Consider the following 17,036-nt stretch of genomic DNA (forward strand, 5'->3'; position numbering starts at 1 on the left):
ACTAAAATAGCAAAGTCTATAAGATATATTAAGAGGAAAAAAACAAGCTACAGAACAACGTGTACAATATGCTATTCTTTGTGACAGAAAGAACAGGAATGTGATTGTACATGCACAGACATTTCTAGAAGGATGGTGGCCTCTAGAAAAGAAAAATGAGGGACTAGGGAGGGAAGGGGGCTGATTTTTCACTCCTTACCCCCTTTATCCTTTGAATTCTATTTTACCTAGATTTTCATTATCTCTGTCCCTCCCTCAAGGTCATGAATTTTTTAAACTAAAGTCTGATATTTAAAAGTATATGGAAATGCAGCTGGGGGTGGGGGGACATGCCTCCTGTAATCCCAGCAGCTCAGGAGGCTAAGGCAGGAGGATCCCAAGTTCAAAGTTAGCCTCAGCAACTAGTGAGGCCCTGTCTCAAAATAAAAAATAAAAGACTGGTGATGTGACTCCGTGGTTGGTATACGGAAATGCAAAAGGTCAAGAAAGGCCAAAGCAATCCTAAAGATCATCAAAACTGGTAGATAACTCCACACAAAGTTAACATTTAAATTAAGCTATAATTTTAAGACAATGAGGTATTAGAAACAGAGGGGCAATGGACAATTAAATGGAGTATCAGAAAAATCACGCATAAATGAATATTGATTTATGACAAAGATAAGACTTCAGGGAAGAGGGACTGGGGTTGTGGCTCAGCGGTAGAGTGCTCGCCTAGTACATCCGAAGCCCTGGGTTCGATCCTTAGCACTATATAAGAATAAATAAATAAAATAAAGATATTGTGTCCAACTACAACTAATAAATAAATAAATAAATTTTTTTTTTAAAAAAAAGACTGTGGGGAAGAGAGGAAAATGTTCATTTTTAATAAATGGTGCTATTCATCTGGGTGTGGTAGCATGCATCTATGATTCCAGTTACTCAGGAGGCTGAGGCAGGAGGATCAAAAGTTTGAAGCCAGCCTCAGTGACTTGGTGAGATCCTATCTCAAGACAAATTTTAAAAGACTAAGAATGTAGCTTAGTGGTAGAATACTTGCCTAGAATATGCAAGGCCCTGGGTTCAATTCTCCAATACCTACACACACAGACACAAAAATGGTACCATTCAATTAAACATCCATGTGGGAAAAAAAATGTATTCTAACCACCTCCCACTTCACATGATTCATAGAAATCAATTTCAGATGGAACACAGATTTAAACGTAAAAGGCAAAATTATTAAGTTTTCAGAAAATAAATAAAATACCTGCATAACCTTGTGGTAAGCAAGGAATTCTTAAATTCTAAAACATTAACCAAAAAAATGCATAAAATAGATCTTAGTAAAATTAAAAATTAAGTCTTCTTGTCAAAATATACAACTGAGAATAAAAAAGTAAGCCATAAAAGGAGAGCCAATATTTGCAATACACATATCTCACCAAGAACTGGAATCCAGAATATATGAATAACTCCAAAATCAATAAAAAGGTCATATATCCCAATTTTTAAAAAATAGACAAAGACTTGAGCAAGAACTTCTCAAAGAAGGATTTCCAAATAGCTGATAAACACAAAAAAGTGATCAACTACAAATGAAAACAACCACATATCACTATTAATATACTCACCACTGGGAACAATGAAGAGCAACTGGAACTGTCAATCATACACTGCTCAGGGAATGCAGTGGTGCAAACATTTGGAAAACGCTTTTGCAGTAGCTAAGAAGCTGAAACATGCACCTGTGACCCAGCAACTCTCCCTGAAACATCTGCCATTGACATTCCAGTACAAGTTCATGGGAGAGAATGTAACTAGTAGTACTGTTCATAACAGTGAAAATCAGAAATAATTCAAATTTCCACCTACATTTGATGGGTAAGTAAACTGTAGTAACTTTGTATCACAGAACATACAAGTCTAAACTACATGCAATGATGCAAGTGAATCTCATAAACATAAAGTTTATGAGCAAAGGGAGTCAGACATAAGGGTTACCAGTATGATGTCATTTATATTAAGTTCATAGGCAGGCAAAGCTACTCTGGTGAGGGAAGTTGAGAGGTTAGTGACAGAAAGGGGCACAAGGAGCTTTCAGGAGTTGGGGGCTGGTTGCATAGATAGCACGAATATGTTCAGATTTTGAAAATTCTGTGAAGTTACATTTACAATTTCTGCAAGTTTCTATGTGCATGTTATATTTCATTAAAAGTCTCTTGAGGTTGGAGATGTAGCTCAGTGGTGGGACACTTGCCTATCATGTTCAAGTCTCTAGGTTCCATGCCCAGCACCGCAAGGGGAAAAAAATCTCCTGAAAGTAAAAACAAAATTAAAAGAGGATGGTTCTAGAACATGCTTCAAAAGCTGATTGTCCTGGACTTAAATCCATGTCTGTGACTTCCTGGAATACAGTTATATGACCTTGATCTAGCTCAGCCCCACTGTGTTATGAATACTGTGAACAGCAGTGCCAGGCCCAGAACACCACCCTGAAGACTCAAGAAGCATCAGAACCTGGGGCAATAGAGTGCAAAGGACGGGCATATAGGTTTTGTCAACCTAAATCGGCTCTACTCTCTACTATATTCTCGCTGTGACCTTTGGCATGTCACTTATCCCCCCTGTGTCTTTAGTTTATTCATCTGAAAAACAGGGTCATAAAAATACTCATTGCAGGGCTGCTATGGAAATTGAGTAACACCAGCGAAGGACTGTGCACAGTGCTCAGAGGTGTTGGCCACAGTGGCAGCTATTTTCTTCATGGACGCAAGTACAAGAGGGTGCGGAAGGGTGAGGGAGAGCACTGGTGCACCTGGCGCTCTTGTATGCTGGGCACTGCAGGGACGAGCACATGCACTGCTCCTGTGGCCTCTTGAGGTGGCCCAGTGGGCTCATTTTACAGATGAAGGTATGGAAACTGGATAGTTAGAGAGCTTGAATGGGAGCCAGGACTGGATTAAGGTCTGACTGCCCCACAGTAGGGGCTCATACTGCCATACCAGTCACCAAAGACTGGAGTGAGGCCACAGACTGAGGAAAAGAATCATCAGAACTAACTATGTGCCAGAGCCTGAGGCTGGACTGAGGAAGGCAGGTCCCAGCCCAACCTCATCTCCTCAGGACTTCTACACCCCCACCTCATACAACCTCATAGCCAGCTCACCCTCTGCAGCTCCAGAGCTGAGTGCCCCTATTATGGTTTAGATATGATGTGTCCCCCAAAAGCTCATGTGTGAGACAATACAAGGTTTAAAGGTGAAATGATTCGGCTATGAGAGCCTTAAGCCAATCAGTAAATTAATCCCCAGACGGGGATTAACTGAGTAGTAACTGAAGGCAGGTAAAGTGTGGCTGGAGGAGGTGGGTCACGGAGGGCATATCTGGCAAGTGGAGCGTGCCCCCGGCCCGCCCTCTCTCCTTTCTGGGTGCCTTGTTCTCAGCTGCTTTCCTTCACCACATCCTTGCACCATGATGTTCTGCCTCACCTCAAGCCCTGAGGAATGGAGCTGGCGATCTAAGGACTAAGACCTCTGAAACCGTGAATCTCAAATAAACTTTTCCTCCTCCAATTGTTCCTGTCAGGACTTTTGGTCACAGTAACACAAAAGCTGACTAAAACAGCTCCCACCCCAGAGACAGCTCCAGCCTGCACCCCATCACGTGGCCTCCTCTGCTCTCACCCAGCTGGTCCTGTCTGCCCTGCTTCTTAACATCCTCATCAGACTCCCCTTCCTCCCACCCAGGCGTCTTCTCTCCAGCATCCTCCAATGTGGACCCAGGAGCTCTCCTGACATCAGAATCTGGTGCTGCCCTTCCTGCTCAGCACTCTCTTCCAAGTAAAGAGCAAGCATAAGCAGGCCTCCAGAGACCCCTCCCCTCTTCTGCCCCACAGCCCCCCTGGACCACATCTATCCCATCACAATCCACACACCTCATGTATGCAGGTGCCAGGCACTATCCTAGGCCCTGAGGACAGAGTAGGGAATGAGACAAGTCCTGACCCACATCTGGCCAAGGTATCAGTGACTCATACCTGAATCCCCATGTTTCTGACACGGGCCCTGCCCAAAAACCCATGTCAGAAACTGGTGAATGCTGTGGGTGTGACTCAGTGGCAGAACACTTGCCTAGATGTGTGAGGCCCTGGGTTCTATCCTCAGCACCACAAAAAGAAAGGAAACACATCCTGTTGTACACGCGGAGGCCACTGTCTCCCATCCAAACTAACAAACATCCAGAGGCCCCTGCTCCTGCTTCCAGGATGTTCTGCACCACACTCCTATGCAACTTCCAAAACCCCATCTGACGCCACCTCTTCTTGAGGCTTTCCTCAGGCCGCTGCAGCTGCATCAGTCCCTCCTTTGTTAGGAAACCCCTCAATACCCTGGGTTGCAAGAACTGTATTCAGGGTGGGATCACCTCCCCAGTGCCACCTGAGAGCACCTATGACTTATTTCTGTGCCTTCAGAATTTGTGTGAAGGCCAGGCACATAGCAGCTTTAGAAATATTTGTGGAATGGGTGAGTGAACCAACCCATCAAGAGGAAAATGAACCTCTGGAGAAGAATAATATCGGCTCTCAGGCTTTGGGGAGAAGAGGGGAGAATGTGAGAGACTCAGAGCCAGGTCATGGCTTGGTTCACCTGACATCTTCTTCCTGAACTCTGACCCTTGTTCCCCAAGGACCTCTGTGCTTCTGCCTCCAGGCGTCTTCAGGGACTGACTACACATTACATGCACAGAGGTGCCCACTGCTCCATGCCAGCCCAGCCTTCAGGGCCCCTTGGTGAGGCTATTAGGAAGTGTCTGGTTTCCTGTCTGCAGGCCATCTGTCCCTTTGCAACAGGCTCACTGGCCCTTCTCCGGAGAGATTCCAGTTCCACTTTAGATCAGGAGTTTCCTTTTTAGAAACCAAGGGAAGAGCTCTGTGATTTGATACTTATGGGACCCCTGACATCCTGTGGAACCTTCTAGAAATCCTCTTTGAACCTTGGCCTCCACAGCTATTAGCAGCTCCCTTGGACAAGGGAAGCCAGCAGGCTCTGGACTTGGCTGCTATGAAGAGTGTGGCTGCCCAGCATGTGCTGTCTTCAGGCGCAGCTGCTCAGGGAAGCCCCTTCTCACCAGGCCCTGTGCGTCAGAACCTCCCTGACTTTATGGGAGGCAGCAGGGTGCAAAAGGGAGGGTGCAGACTCTAAGCCTGACACTCGGGCCCACTAGGGCTCATTGCATGACGTCTCCTTACTATCAAAAGAGAGGAAATAAAATCAACCTCACAGGCTACTGTGAGGTCTCAAGAGCAATACCTGTAAGGGCCCAGCATAGTGCCTGGTGCAGCGGATGGATGATCACTGACACCCCAAGACCCCTCCACCCTTGACTTGATAAAATGCAGGAATAGAAACCTGAAGACTACAGAACAATTTCTTTAGCTGGTCTTCAGGTATGGAGAGGACTGGAGCTTCCGAGCACAGCACTTAAGATTCAGACTCTGGATCCTTAAAGACATGGTTTCCAGTACTGGCTATGTCATGTATTTGTGCTGTGTCCCTGGGCAAGTTGCTTTACCTCTCTGATCTTTAGTTTCCACATCTTGGGATGGATACTAAATAAGTTGGCATGTGTCAACATACTACGTTGGCAAGTGTAACAAAACAACCTAGAAATTACTATTGTAGAAATTACTATTATGGAGAACCCAACATAGGCCAGACATGAAGAGCCCAAGGCTGAATCTGGCTCCCATGTGGTTAGGATAATGACACCTGGTCACTGTTGGGAGTTAGTGGATACATGGGCCACATCCCCTGCTAGCTGGTACAATGTAACCTATGCCAAGTAAAGTATCCCTCCACCTCAGAGAGAGCTGGCATTAAGCTGGATCACTCCTCAGGGAAGGCCCAACATTTGGACCCTTTAACCTACAGCACCCTCCTTCCCCAGGGCCACTCACCAGAATGGTTGTGACCACCAGTGTCTTGTTGGCCAGCGTCTGTGACAGGTTGATGTCCAAGGTGGTAGCATTCATGGCCAGGGTCCGGTTAGAGTACCACACCCCTATCTAGGGGCAGAGAGGGCGCCATCAGCCCCAGGCCCTGCCCAGGGACACAGCAGTCTCTAGGCCCATCCCACCCAAATCCCAGCAAGGCTCTGACATCACCCTGGGCCTGCTCACCTCACGGTGGCCCTGCCGGGACTTCTCTAGGATGCGCAGGGTGTAGTTGGTCCTCTGCCCTTTGCTGTTGAACTCGACCCGCCCGGTCAGCCCATCATACTCTACCTAGCAGGGCGGGAGGTGGGGCAGAGGGAGGGGTGGCAGGGCCCAGAGATGGGCAGAAAGACCCAGTGGAGACGAGACAACCATAAGAAATGGGAAGGGAAGGAACAGGAAAGGGACCAAGAAAGGGATCACAGTCAAAAAAGAAGACAGCACACAAGGAAACAAGGGGATATGGCACAAGGAAGCAGACCAGGAGCAAGACAGTAGGACCCAGAGAGAGCATACAGCCCAGACAGGCAGAGTACAGTTGGGAATGGACAGACAAGATGCAAGAATGAGGAGGAGGCCCAGAAGAAGCCCAAAGGCGGTAGGTAGGCGGGGTTGGAGGTAGGGGAGAGGGCAGAGGGCCGCAGGGTGGACATGGTGAGTGTCCCCATCAGAGGTGGCCACTGCCCACCTCCCACATGCTCTCTGCTCCCGGCTCACCATGCGCAGGTAGTTCATGAGGCTGGTCCCATGGGGCCAAATGTTGGCCGAAGTACAGGCCAGCGGCTTGACACCAATCTCCTGGCTGCGGTTCAGCTCTCTGACGGCGCTCACCACCACATGCACGGCATCAAACATCAAGGCAGCTGACAGCTGGAGTGAGCAGAAGCAGGAAGAGAAAGAGGCAGTTTAGCGGGGGCGGGGGCTTGAAGCCCCTCATGGATGGTTCCTGTCTTCACAGGAATGGGAAACCAGGGGGTCAGGAGGGAGGAAGGAGCTCTGGTCTCCCTTGGGACATATGGATGACAATGGGGAAGTGTTTTTTTGTCCCATGCCTTGGTAGGAATAGCTCTGCCAGACTGTGTATGGCCGTGTCTCCCTAGGGAAGGCACATCTGAGAGGGTTTGCCTGGAGGGTCAGATGTGTCTCCCACAGAGGCAGGCACGCCAGCAGACCTATGTCTGCATGATCAACGCAGGTGAGGAAGACAGCCCCTGCCCTGTCTTGAGTGTGTCTGGAGTATGCAGGGTGGGTGTGGGATCAGGGAGGCAGGGACTCTGATGGAGGCCCAGGTCTGCTGTTTCCTGATGCTATGGCCATGTCCCTACCATTCTCTGAGTCTTAGTTTCCTCCCCTATAAAATGGGAATAGCAGTAGTAACCACCTCTTAGCACTACTGTGGGACTAGAGGGAGAGAAAGCTCATAAAATGCTCAGAACAGGGCCTGGTACACCATGAGTGTTCTATATGCCCTGGCTACTAAGCTGTGACTGTGGCAGGTGCATGCATGTGTACGTGTGAGCATGTGCCTTATCTGGGCTGGTATGAAGGGCTGAGTGTGCCATTTGGTATGTACAGGGGTGAATACTAATGTACCTCTGCCTGTGTCAGTGTGTGATGTCTCTGCATACACACATTGTGACTGCACATCTTGGCATCTATGGGTACTTTAGTGCAGGCAGAAGTGTCTTGGTATCTTGGCATATGAATAGGTGTCTATGAACAAATACACATAAATAAGCCTCTTTTGTATGTTTGCATTTATTACATATATTATCAGACACCTACCATGAGCCAGGCTGTTTTAGGTGCAGGGGTTACAATGGTGAGCAAAATGGACAGAAATGCCTGCCCTCGTGGAAATTATAGTCTACAGATCTTCATTTATATGTAAGTAGAATATCAAGTGAGCCAAATGGTGATTAAATATTAGTGCTGTGGGGAAGAAGGCAGCAGGGAAGGGAGCTAAAAAGTGGTTGCTTTCCATTTTAAAGATAGAGGAACCAAGGAAGGTCTTACAGCCAGGAGGATATCTGAGTACACACCTGGAGATGAGGGGCAGCCAATGGTTCTGTGGGAAAGTGCATGGGAAGCAGAGGGAAGGACATATCAAAAGCCAGAGCTGTGCATGTACTGGGGCAGCAGAGGCACCACAAGGAGGCTGGTGTGGCTACAGCAGTGTGGGAAGCAGGGAAGAGGAGGACATGGGTTAGACTTGTCACAGCATCATATTGAAAGGCCTCTTGGGTACCAGAGGGTTCTGAGTATGATCTCAGTGAGGTCTGAAAGGGGCCCCTGGAAGCATCTGTGCAGTGTGTCTGGGTGTTTCTGCTCACCGCGGGGCCTGGGTAGGTGCTGGCTTCACAGTTCTCCCTCCAGGACATGTTGAGGCTGCGCACAAACTCAGGATAGAAGGGGTGGGAGGTGTTGAACATGGAGAAGCCCAGGATATTGGAAGAGTCCTCCACAATACCATCCAGATGCAGGATAGGGAAGTCCTGAGACCAAGTAGAGGTGGTGAGTGCTGGGGCTAAATCCCAAGTGGGGCAGACACGGTGGGAAGTGATTGGGGGCTGGCAGGGGTACGCACCATGGTGGTAAGGATGTACTTGTAAAATGCTGAGGTCATTCCCAGCTCCGAGGCCTGGAGAACACAGAAGCCAAGAGGTGGCATGAGAGGCGGAGGTCCAGCAGGCAGCAATCAGGGAACCCAAGAAAGGAAGAGAGATTTAGTGATAGGCCTGACAAGATCCAATAGGAAACACAGTAAGAGACACTCAGAAACAGAAAGACAGAAGGAGACAGGTGAGGGCAGAGGGAGACCTTGATCCCTTGGTGCCCCAGGTGAGCAGAGATTTGTTAGAGGAGACAATAGGGCCCCCAAATGCCTACTGTTCCTCATAAAGGAACTTGGCAGACTTCCTTCTGGAAATGAAGGAAAACCTCAGAAACAGGCTGGACGAGGACAGGAACTTAACCTTAAACCTCACATTGCCCAAAAGGTGTTGAGCTGCTAATGTGTAGGACTCAGCCCCATCACATATGAGCTCAGAAAAGCATTACACAACCAGAGGCCACCCATTTTAATCCTGAGGTTCGTTTTTTGAGTTCCCTTTCTTATAGTCCTCAAGAACAAAGCTGGAAGACCTCTCTACACCATGAGTGCCCAGTCCTGACCTGCCATGAGAATTATTACAGGGCATCAACTTGTATTTCCTGCATGGCAGGAGCTGAGGGTTACACGTGGCTATCAGGGAAGGGCAAGGTGAGAGAGAAAGCAGACCACACACAGCTCCACCGGAGGGACCAGGCTGCCTGCCCAAGCCAGTCTGCCTCCTGAGCCTGAAACCTTTTCCCTAAGCCATCCTGCCTCCAGAGTCCACTTTCACTTCTTTCTGTGGGCTATTATCAGCAATGACATATGGTTTTAATTTAAAAAAAAGTGGAGAAAAATAATACAAATTTGATTATGAAGAAAAATTAAGAACAGGGAAGCAAATCAATGATTAATGAGTGTGGGTCACTGGTAGACAGAATGTGCTGAGCCCCTGGAGGAAGGTCCTATTGCTCTGGGCCCTCTTGTGTGTCCTTGAGCCAGTCCTCCCCACAAACTTCAGCTTCTTCATCTACCAAATGCTCATGACACTTGTCCTGCAGAGTGATAGTCAAATTAAAGATGCACAGTAAGTATCTCAACTCTACTGTGCTAAACACTTTCCAGGCCATTCACTCACCAACCCTCACTACAAGCCACTGAGGTAGGAACTATCACTGTCCTTACTTTCCAGAAAGACAAGGTGACTGTCCAGGACCACATGTCAAGGGAGCAGCCAGGCCAGGCAATGAACCTTATAATCATCAGTTGCATGTAAGAAGAGGGTCTTGATATCCTCTCCCATCATTGCCCTGAGCATTGAGTGATGTGGTCACAGTTACCAAGGTTTCTGACCCTGGTCCTTTGAAATGAGAAACAGTGGAGAGGGCCCACCTTGCGGAGGACAAGGTGGGAGATGGACGCATTGGCATCAATGATGATGGTAGACACTTTGTCATCTCGGATCTCCTTGAGCAACGGTGTGGGGTCCCGACTGTCATCCAGCATTCTCACAGACAGCGTCTCCTTGGAGATGAGGAAGCCACGTACCAGTTCCTCCAATCGCAGCAGGCCTGAAGGAGGGTCAGGCCTTGGCTTAGAGCCCTGCTTTCTGGGTGCCAGACACGGGGCAGACACTCCTTTCTCCTCCCCAACACAGGGCAGCAGGTAGAGAACTAGAGGGCATGCCAAGAAGATGGTATGGCTGTCCCCAGTGTAGCTGGGGCCTCGGGGCACTGGGCTCAGGGACCTAATGCCCAGATCCTTCCCAAGTAAAATCTCAGCCTAGACCCCTCCCCAGATCTCCAAACGCCTCTCCCGCACCCTCACTGGGATGTATGACATCACATTCAACATCCCTGTTTTCTTGCCCAAACCACATTACCCTGCCCCATTTTCCACCTTTGGGTGAACAGCAATTGCAGCCTGACAGTGGCTCATGCCAGACCTCGATGGAAGCCTGGCTTTCTCTTGCTCCACCTCCCTCATCCACACCTAGCCCATCCAGGCTCTCCTTTCAAAACACTTTAGAACCCATTCTGCCATCCCACTATCACTACCTGACCCAAGCCCACAGCCATCTCTTGCCTCTTGCAAGAGCCACATTGGCTCCTATAAGTTTGTTTCTTACACAGCAGCCAAAATGATGTCAATAGGTGGCCTCCTGCTCTGCATCAAGCCCTTTGATGGCTCCACATCTCTTCTCCCTGTTACTCACACAGCTCTGGCCACAGACAGCTCCTTTCTGCTCTGCACACACAATAGTCACGCTTCTGTACTGTGGCCTTGGCCCTGGCTGTTCCCTCTACCTGGAACTCTCTTCTTTCAGGTCCCCATCTTCTCCAGCCCTTACTCAAAATCACCTTCTCAACAAGGCCCGAACCCTCCATTTCAGGGCTGAGACCATCATTTTGTTTAAAAATGTCCTCCATGCCCCCTCCAGATTCCCAATCCTTATTACTGGCTGCCATGTCCTCACAGAGCTTACTGTGTCTAGCCACAGCAAGCGCTTATTTACAGTGTTTATTGCCTAACACCTCTCGGAATGGAGGTTTAACAAAGAATGATTTCTGTCTGCCTCACTCACTGGGGGTCACTAACACCAACAGTGTCTGGCACCCATCAGATGCTCGGTGAGCCCCCTTGGAAACAGGAATTCCTTCCAGAGGTTACAGAGCACAATCTGCCCTCTTTCAAGCTCCACACCTACCAGACTAACCACTTGGATGTCTAAGACAGATTTGCTATACCCAGCATGTGCTCCTCAAGCTGACTGTTGTTCTCTCTGGTGCCATGGCTGACCCTGGCCTCCCCACCCTCCTCTATTCCCTCAATCCACCTTGGTTCTCTACTCTGATTTCTACCACCTGGGCCCAAAACCACATTATCTTTCCTTGCTTCTTATTGGTCTCCCAGTCTCGTGTGTCCTTCTCCAACCCACTCTCTTCCTATAACATGAACCTGGCTGTGTGCCCTTGCCCTGTCCTGCTTAGAAAACTTCCATGGCTCACTTGCCTCCTGCTTCACTGCTCTTATACTCCAGCCAGGAGCATTTCTGAGCATCTCAGAGAGCCACCTCTGCCTCTGCCAAGCCCTCTGTTTGGAATATGCCCTCCAGGTTCAGCTTAGATGTCCTCTTCTCAGATACAGGCTCTGAACCTCCCAGATAGGTTGGGGCCCTCCCAGAGGCCCCACACACCTCCTGGAAGCCCACATTACCAGTCTGGGTCCCAACAATTCAATGACCTGCAGCCCCCCCTAGATAGAGTCTTGTGAAGGCAGAGACCTGCCTAGCACTGTTCCCTGCCAATCCCCCCAGGGCCTAGCAGAAGGTTGGACGAAGCAGGTACTCAGTGACCATTTGTGGACCAACTGGGTACCTCTGGGGAAAGAAGGGGTCTGTGGAACCAGAGGTCTTAGTTCCTAAAAGGGAAAGGGACAGTGGGGACTACTAGGAAAGCCTAATACCCAGGTTGCCCAGGGCTCCTAGCCAGGGGGGACTGAACAACCATATGGGAAGGGACATTTGGGGGGAATCAAAACAAAACATCCAGTTCTTCTCCCTCACACTCAGCCTTGGCGCAGATGAGGCTGGCCGAGGGGTAGTTGAAGGACTTGAGGATTCGGGAGACTGCCAGGCTGACGTCCTCGTTACTGGGGTAGAGGCTGACAGATGCGAAGCGAAGGTACTGAAGGCGGGGCGTCTCCTCGGGACCCACTTTGATGTGGGGGATCTGGACAGAGAGGGAGCTTTTGCTTCCATCCTGTTGCTCCCCAGCCCTCACCTCCCAGGGACCACTCACCCCCAACCCTGCGATCCATGCCTCACCTCCTTCTCCCCACAGATATGGCTCACAGTGGAGGCAGATGCTGGGCTGGAGGAGGGTCCCAGGACAGACACAACCCCCTTGGGCAGGATCTGGCACACTGTAAGGGGAAACGAAGAGACCAGAGTCAGGGATTCTTGGCCTCCTCTCCTACCCCACCCGCCAGGGGACAGCCTGGACTAGGAGATGACCTGGACACTTGAAAATGCCTGCTGCTTCTCTATCTACCCAGTCCTAGAGGCCCAATCCCTGATCTTGCCCAATATAGTGTACAAAAGGAAGAGAAACAAGGCAGAGGTTCAGGTCAGACTAAGAGAAATAAAGGAAAGCAGAGAGAGACAGACACCAGGGGGCCAGTTCCTCTGCCTTCCTCTTTCTCAATCTTTTCAGCCATGTTGCCACCTAGGATGCACCCAGCACTCCCTCCACACTGAACCCGCAGCCAATGTCCCCTGGGTCTGCTCCAGACACCACCCTTCTGTTACATCTACTAGCTCCTCCTGCTTTCTTCCCCTAAAACACATGTGGTTCTCAAGACTCAGAGGCAGACAGCTGCTGCTCTTGCCTGCTCGTGCCTGTTCTCACAGCAGAATGCTGTCTTTTCCTGGAAAAACCACTCTGCCCCTCAGTTTATGCACTTCCCAGGATTGATTGGCACCCGACTCAGGCCTGGCCAGTCACAAAGCCACATCCTCTTGGCCACAGTGACTGGTTCAGAGATGGTTCTGGGTTCAAATCAGACCAGAAAGAGCCTTCCCCAAGTTCTGCTATGATTATTATTGAGTTTCCTAAACTGGTGAGATGTGAGCTTTGAACTGCTACAGCCATCCTGCCACCAGCTGAGAAGGGCACTCCTGAAAATGAAGCCAACTCAGAGGAAAGCAGGACCCAGAGATAAAAACAGAGAGATTCCTAGACTATCATTTCAACCTCTGGATCCAGCCATTCCTAGAACAATTCTGGGATATCATTCGAGTACCTGGATATAGTCATGCCTCCTAAAATTAGTCTGCAGGACTTTTTTTTTTTTTTAAGAATTCTTTTTTTATTTTATATATCTTTATTTTTATTTTTTTATGTGGTGTTGAGGATCGAACCCAGCGCCCTGCACATGCCAGGCAAATGCGCTACTGCTTGAGCCACATCCCCAGCCCTGCAGGACTTTTTTAAAAATAAGTATTTTTTTTTTTTTTTAGTTTAGATGGACACAATACCTTTATTTTGCTTATTTATTTATTTTCATGTGGTGTTGAGGATTGAACCCAGTGACTCACATGTGTCAGGCAAATGCTCTACTGCTGAACCACAATCCCAGCCCCTAGTCTGTAGGTCTTTTAGCAACCTGATCTAATAGTATGTATGTGTGTGAGTGTGTTGCTATGGATAGAACCCAGGGACTAGGCAAGTGCTTTACAAGTAAGCTAAGCCCCTAGCTATAATATCTCTTTTTTCCTTAAACCAGTCTGAGTAGAGTTTCTGCCATATTTAACTAAAAGTATCAAAACTGAACATCTCATCTTCCTCCAAACTTGTTACTTCTGTGCCTTCCACACTTGTGAAGGTCCCACCACTTGCACAGACCAGGTTCCTCTTTCCCCGTAGTCATTAATCACCAACTCCTCTCTCTTCTTTGTCTCCAAGATTTCTTATACCTGTCCCCCACTCTTTAATCCCTCTGCCCCGTCCTATTTTGGATTACCAAGTCAGGCAAGTACCAGCCTCTTCATGCATCACTCAAATCCAGCCTCTGGATTCCCCTTCCAAAAGCCTAGTCCCTGGTCTAAACCCATTGGCAACTCCCTACTGCCTTGGCTAAAGGTGGTGTCTCTTACCCTGGCACTGCAGGCCTCCTTAAGCCAGGCTGCCAATCTGCCCAATTTTGCCTCCCACTGCCCTGTCATATTCTATCCCAGGAACCACTCAGGATTCTCTCAAATGTGCCCTGAATTCAGGTAGTCAGGATGGCCTCAACCCCACATACTATTCCTTGGCTCCAAATTCTTCCTCCTGCCCCGCAGCTCCAGACTCCAGGTATGTGCCTACAATGCCATCTGTCTTCTTACTTTCCACCATCACTTTTCCCAGACCATGTTCTATGCTGCACCAGTCAAAAAAATCTAGGAAATGCTGTGCCCCATTCTCCCTCTTGGTGATTTGAAATATTACATGAACATAATAAAACTTCTAAAGCCAGGTGCAGTGGTACACGCCTGTAATCCCAGCGGCTCAGGAGGTGAGGCAGGAGGATTGTGAGTTCAAAGCCAACTTCAAAAATTTAGTGAGGCTCTAATTTAGTGAGACCCTATTTCTAAATAAAATATAAAAAAGGGCTGGGAATGTAGCTCAGTGCCCCTGGGTTCAATCCCCGGTACAACCCTCCCCACCACACCCCCCAAAAAAGAACTTCTGATAAGGCCTGCAGAAGAAAACCCTGTCTAAATCATGCTATCTTTTTTTCCTCCTCTTGGTGTTGCTAGGGATAGAACCTAGCATCTCGTGACATGCTAAGCAAGTGCTCTACCACTGAGCTACATCCCCAGCTCTTAAACATGGTTTAAGACAGCTGCTTGCAAAGGTCAATATCTCCAGCACATCTGTTCAAGTAGCGTGTATTAACATTCATTCATTCATTCAATATTCAAACACTTCCACACCCCTATCATGTGGCAGGCTTGGGCTCCACAGGTGTGCTGGGAACAGTGCTACTCTCTACATTCTGTTCACCTGCCAAAGTTCTGCTTCAGTCTAGCCTCCTTCAGCATGCTTTTGCTGACCCACCCTTAAGCTACCTGCCTCACTGCCCAGGACCTGCATCCAGCAGCAGCCTCCTCTGGGAAAGAGAAGGCAGACACAAAGGTAGTAGGCAGACAGATTCAGGAGAGGTCAAGGCCAAGATGAGGAGGTCAGGGCAGAGGGACAGACTGAGGGCCCCAACTGCCCTGCCTCACCCCACGCCCCCGTGGCCCCGCTCACTGGTGTCCGTGGTCTCGTACTGGCTGTCCCGCTGCAGCTCAAAGATGTCTACTTCCACTCGGGCCTTGGCTGGGACCTCGATGATCCCGTTGATCTGCTCCCGGGCCAGAGCCAGGGCCAGACGCTCACCACGGCCACACACTGTCTGGTCGTCCAGGATTGCAGCTGAGGGGACACAGGGGTTGGGGACCAGACTCCTAGGTCCTGAGAAAAGAGGGGCTGGGGTCTAAAATGAGGGCAGGTATAGAGACTAAGGGTCTAGACTTCTGGATCTGAGACTGGAGAGAACTGGAGATCTCAACTCCTAGGTGCAGAGGAAGGAGGAGTTGGGGGCCAGGGCTCCCCATGTTGTTGAAGAATGTGGGAATGTGAGGCCCAGAATCCTGGATCCCAGGGGACTGACATGCATGGGTTCCCAAAAGGACCCCCAGGACCCAGAAGGAGGTCTCTGAGAGAGGGGCTGCTATAGGACCTCACCCATGCGCAGTGATGAGAGCACCTGGCAGCTGGGACTGGCGAAGGCGACAATCAGCAGCAGCAGCAGCTCAGCCGGCATCTTCCTCCCCTCCTCATGGGGACGCAGCTGCCGCGGCCCCCACTCGCCACCTGCAGGGAGACCCCCAAGCTGAGGGGAGACTGCTGATATGAAGGCAGAGTCTCTTAGGAGGGCTGCTAGACAGGGTGACAAGCACAACCCCCAGGACATTGCTGGTGAAGGGTTCACAGCTCTGCAGGACCCTGCTCTGACTATAAGTTTGCAGTACTGGGGCACTGCTAGAAGGAAGCTCAGGCTCAGAGGTGCAACCAGGAGGAGCTCCCAGCACTTGGGCACTGATGGGACAGACACTGCTTGAGAATGCACACAGTGACCCAAGTGGGAGCAAGGCATGTTAGAGATCTCAGGTAGGAGTGATTCCAGGGACCAGCCCCACCCCAATAAGAAACCAGGAAGTGCCACCCCCCTCACCCAGTCCCGCCCCTGTCTCTGGGCAGGCAGCTGTTACTAGGCAACAGAAACAGGCTGGAGAGAATGCAATGGTTGCTAGGCAACCCCATCCCAAGCTTCAGTTGCCACCTTCCTGACATCCCTAGTTCCCACAATCCCATGGGAAGAGAGGACTGGACATCTGGGGTCTGGTTTGGGGACAGTATCCAGGACTTAGGAAACTTGAGGAGAGTGGAGAACAGAAAGGAAGAGGGAGACTCACATAGATGGATGGACCCAAAGTAGTAAAGGGGCCTAACCAAAAAAAAAAAAAGAATAAAGAGAAGTGAGGAAACCGAGCTAGAAGGTCTTGGGGGAAATGGAGAGACCCAGAAAAGAAGAAAGGAAGGAAAAACAGGCAGATATAAAAGGGAACAGAAAGATGATAGGAAAATGGAGAGGGAAATGGAGAGAGATACACAAGAAGGGTTACAGGGAGCTAGGGATAGAATTAGGAGAGAAAGAGGGAAGAAAAAGAAGATGGGGGAGATATGAAGATACAGAAAGAGAGGGCAGAAGCAAAAAGAGGAAGAGATGGGCTAGGGTTGTGGCTCAGCGGTAGAGCATTCGCCTGGGACGTGCGAGGCCCTAGGTTTGATCCACAGCACCACATATAAATAAATAAAAAATAAAGGTATTGTGTCCAACTACTATATATATATATATATATATATATAAATATAT

At 49.2% G+C, this 17,036-nt stretch overlaps 1 protein-coding gene across 1 annotated transcript in view; it reads right to left on the minus strand.

Annotated features, from left to right (window-relative positions):
• Window positions 1-17,036, minus strand: part of Grik5 (glutamate ionotropic receptor kainate type subunit 5) — a 59,522-nt gene that overhangs the window by 39,512 nt on the left and 2,974 nt on the right. Inside the window, 10 exon segments of the mRNA XM_048790788.1 lie at window positions 5,942-6,049; window positions 6,164-6,268; window positions 6,695-6,847; window positions 8,311-8,472; window positions 8,565-8,618; window positions 9,963-10,141; window positions 12,136-12,301; window positions 12,397-12,494; window positions 15,368-15,532; window positions 15,845-15,973. Coding sequence (XP_048646745.1) covers window positions 5,942-6,049; window positions 6,164-6,268; window positions 6,695-6,847; window positions 8,311-8,472; window positions 8,565-8,618; window positions 9,963-10,141; window positions 12,136-12,301; window positions 12,397-12,494; window positions 15,368-15,532; window positions 15,845-15,923 — 1,269 coding nt within the window. The 5' untranslated portion in view covers window positions 15,924-15,973.

This window comes from Marmota marmota, unplaced genomic scaffold (genome assembly GCF_001458135.2).
Source record: "Marmota marmota marmota unplaced genomic scaffold, marMar, whole genome shotgun sequence".
Classification (NCBI taxonomy): Eukaryota; Metazoa; Chordata; class Mammalia; order Rodentia; family Sciuridae; genus Marmota; species Marmota marmota.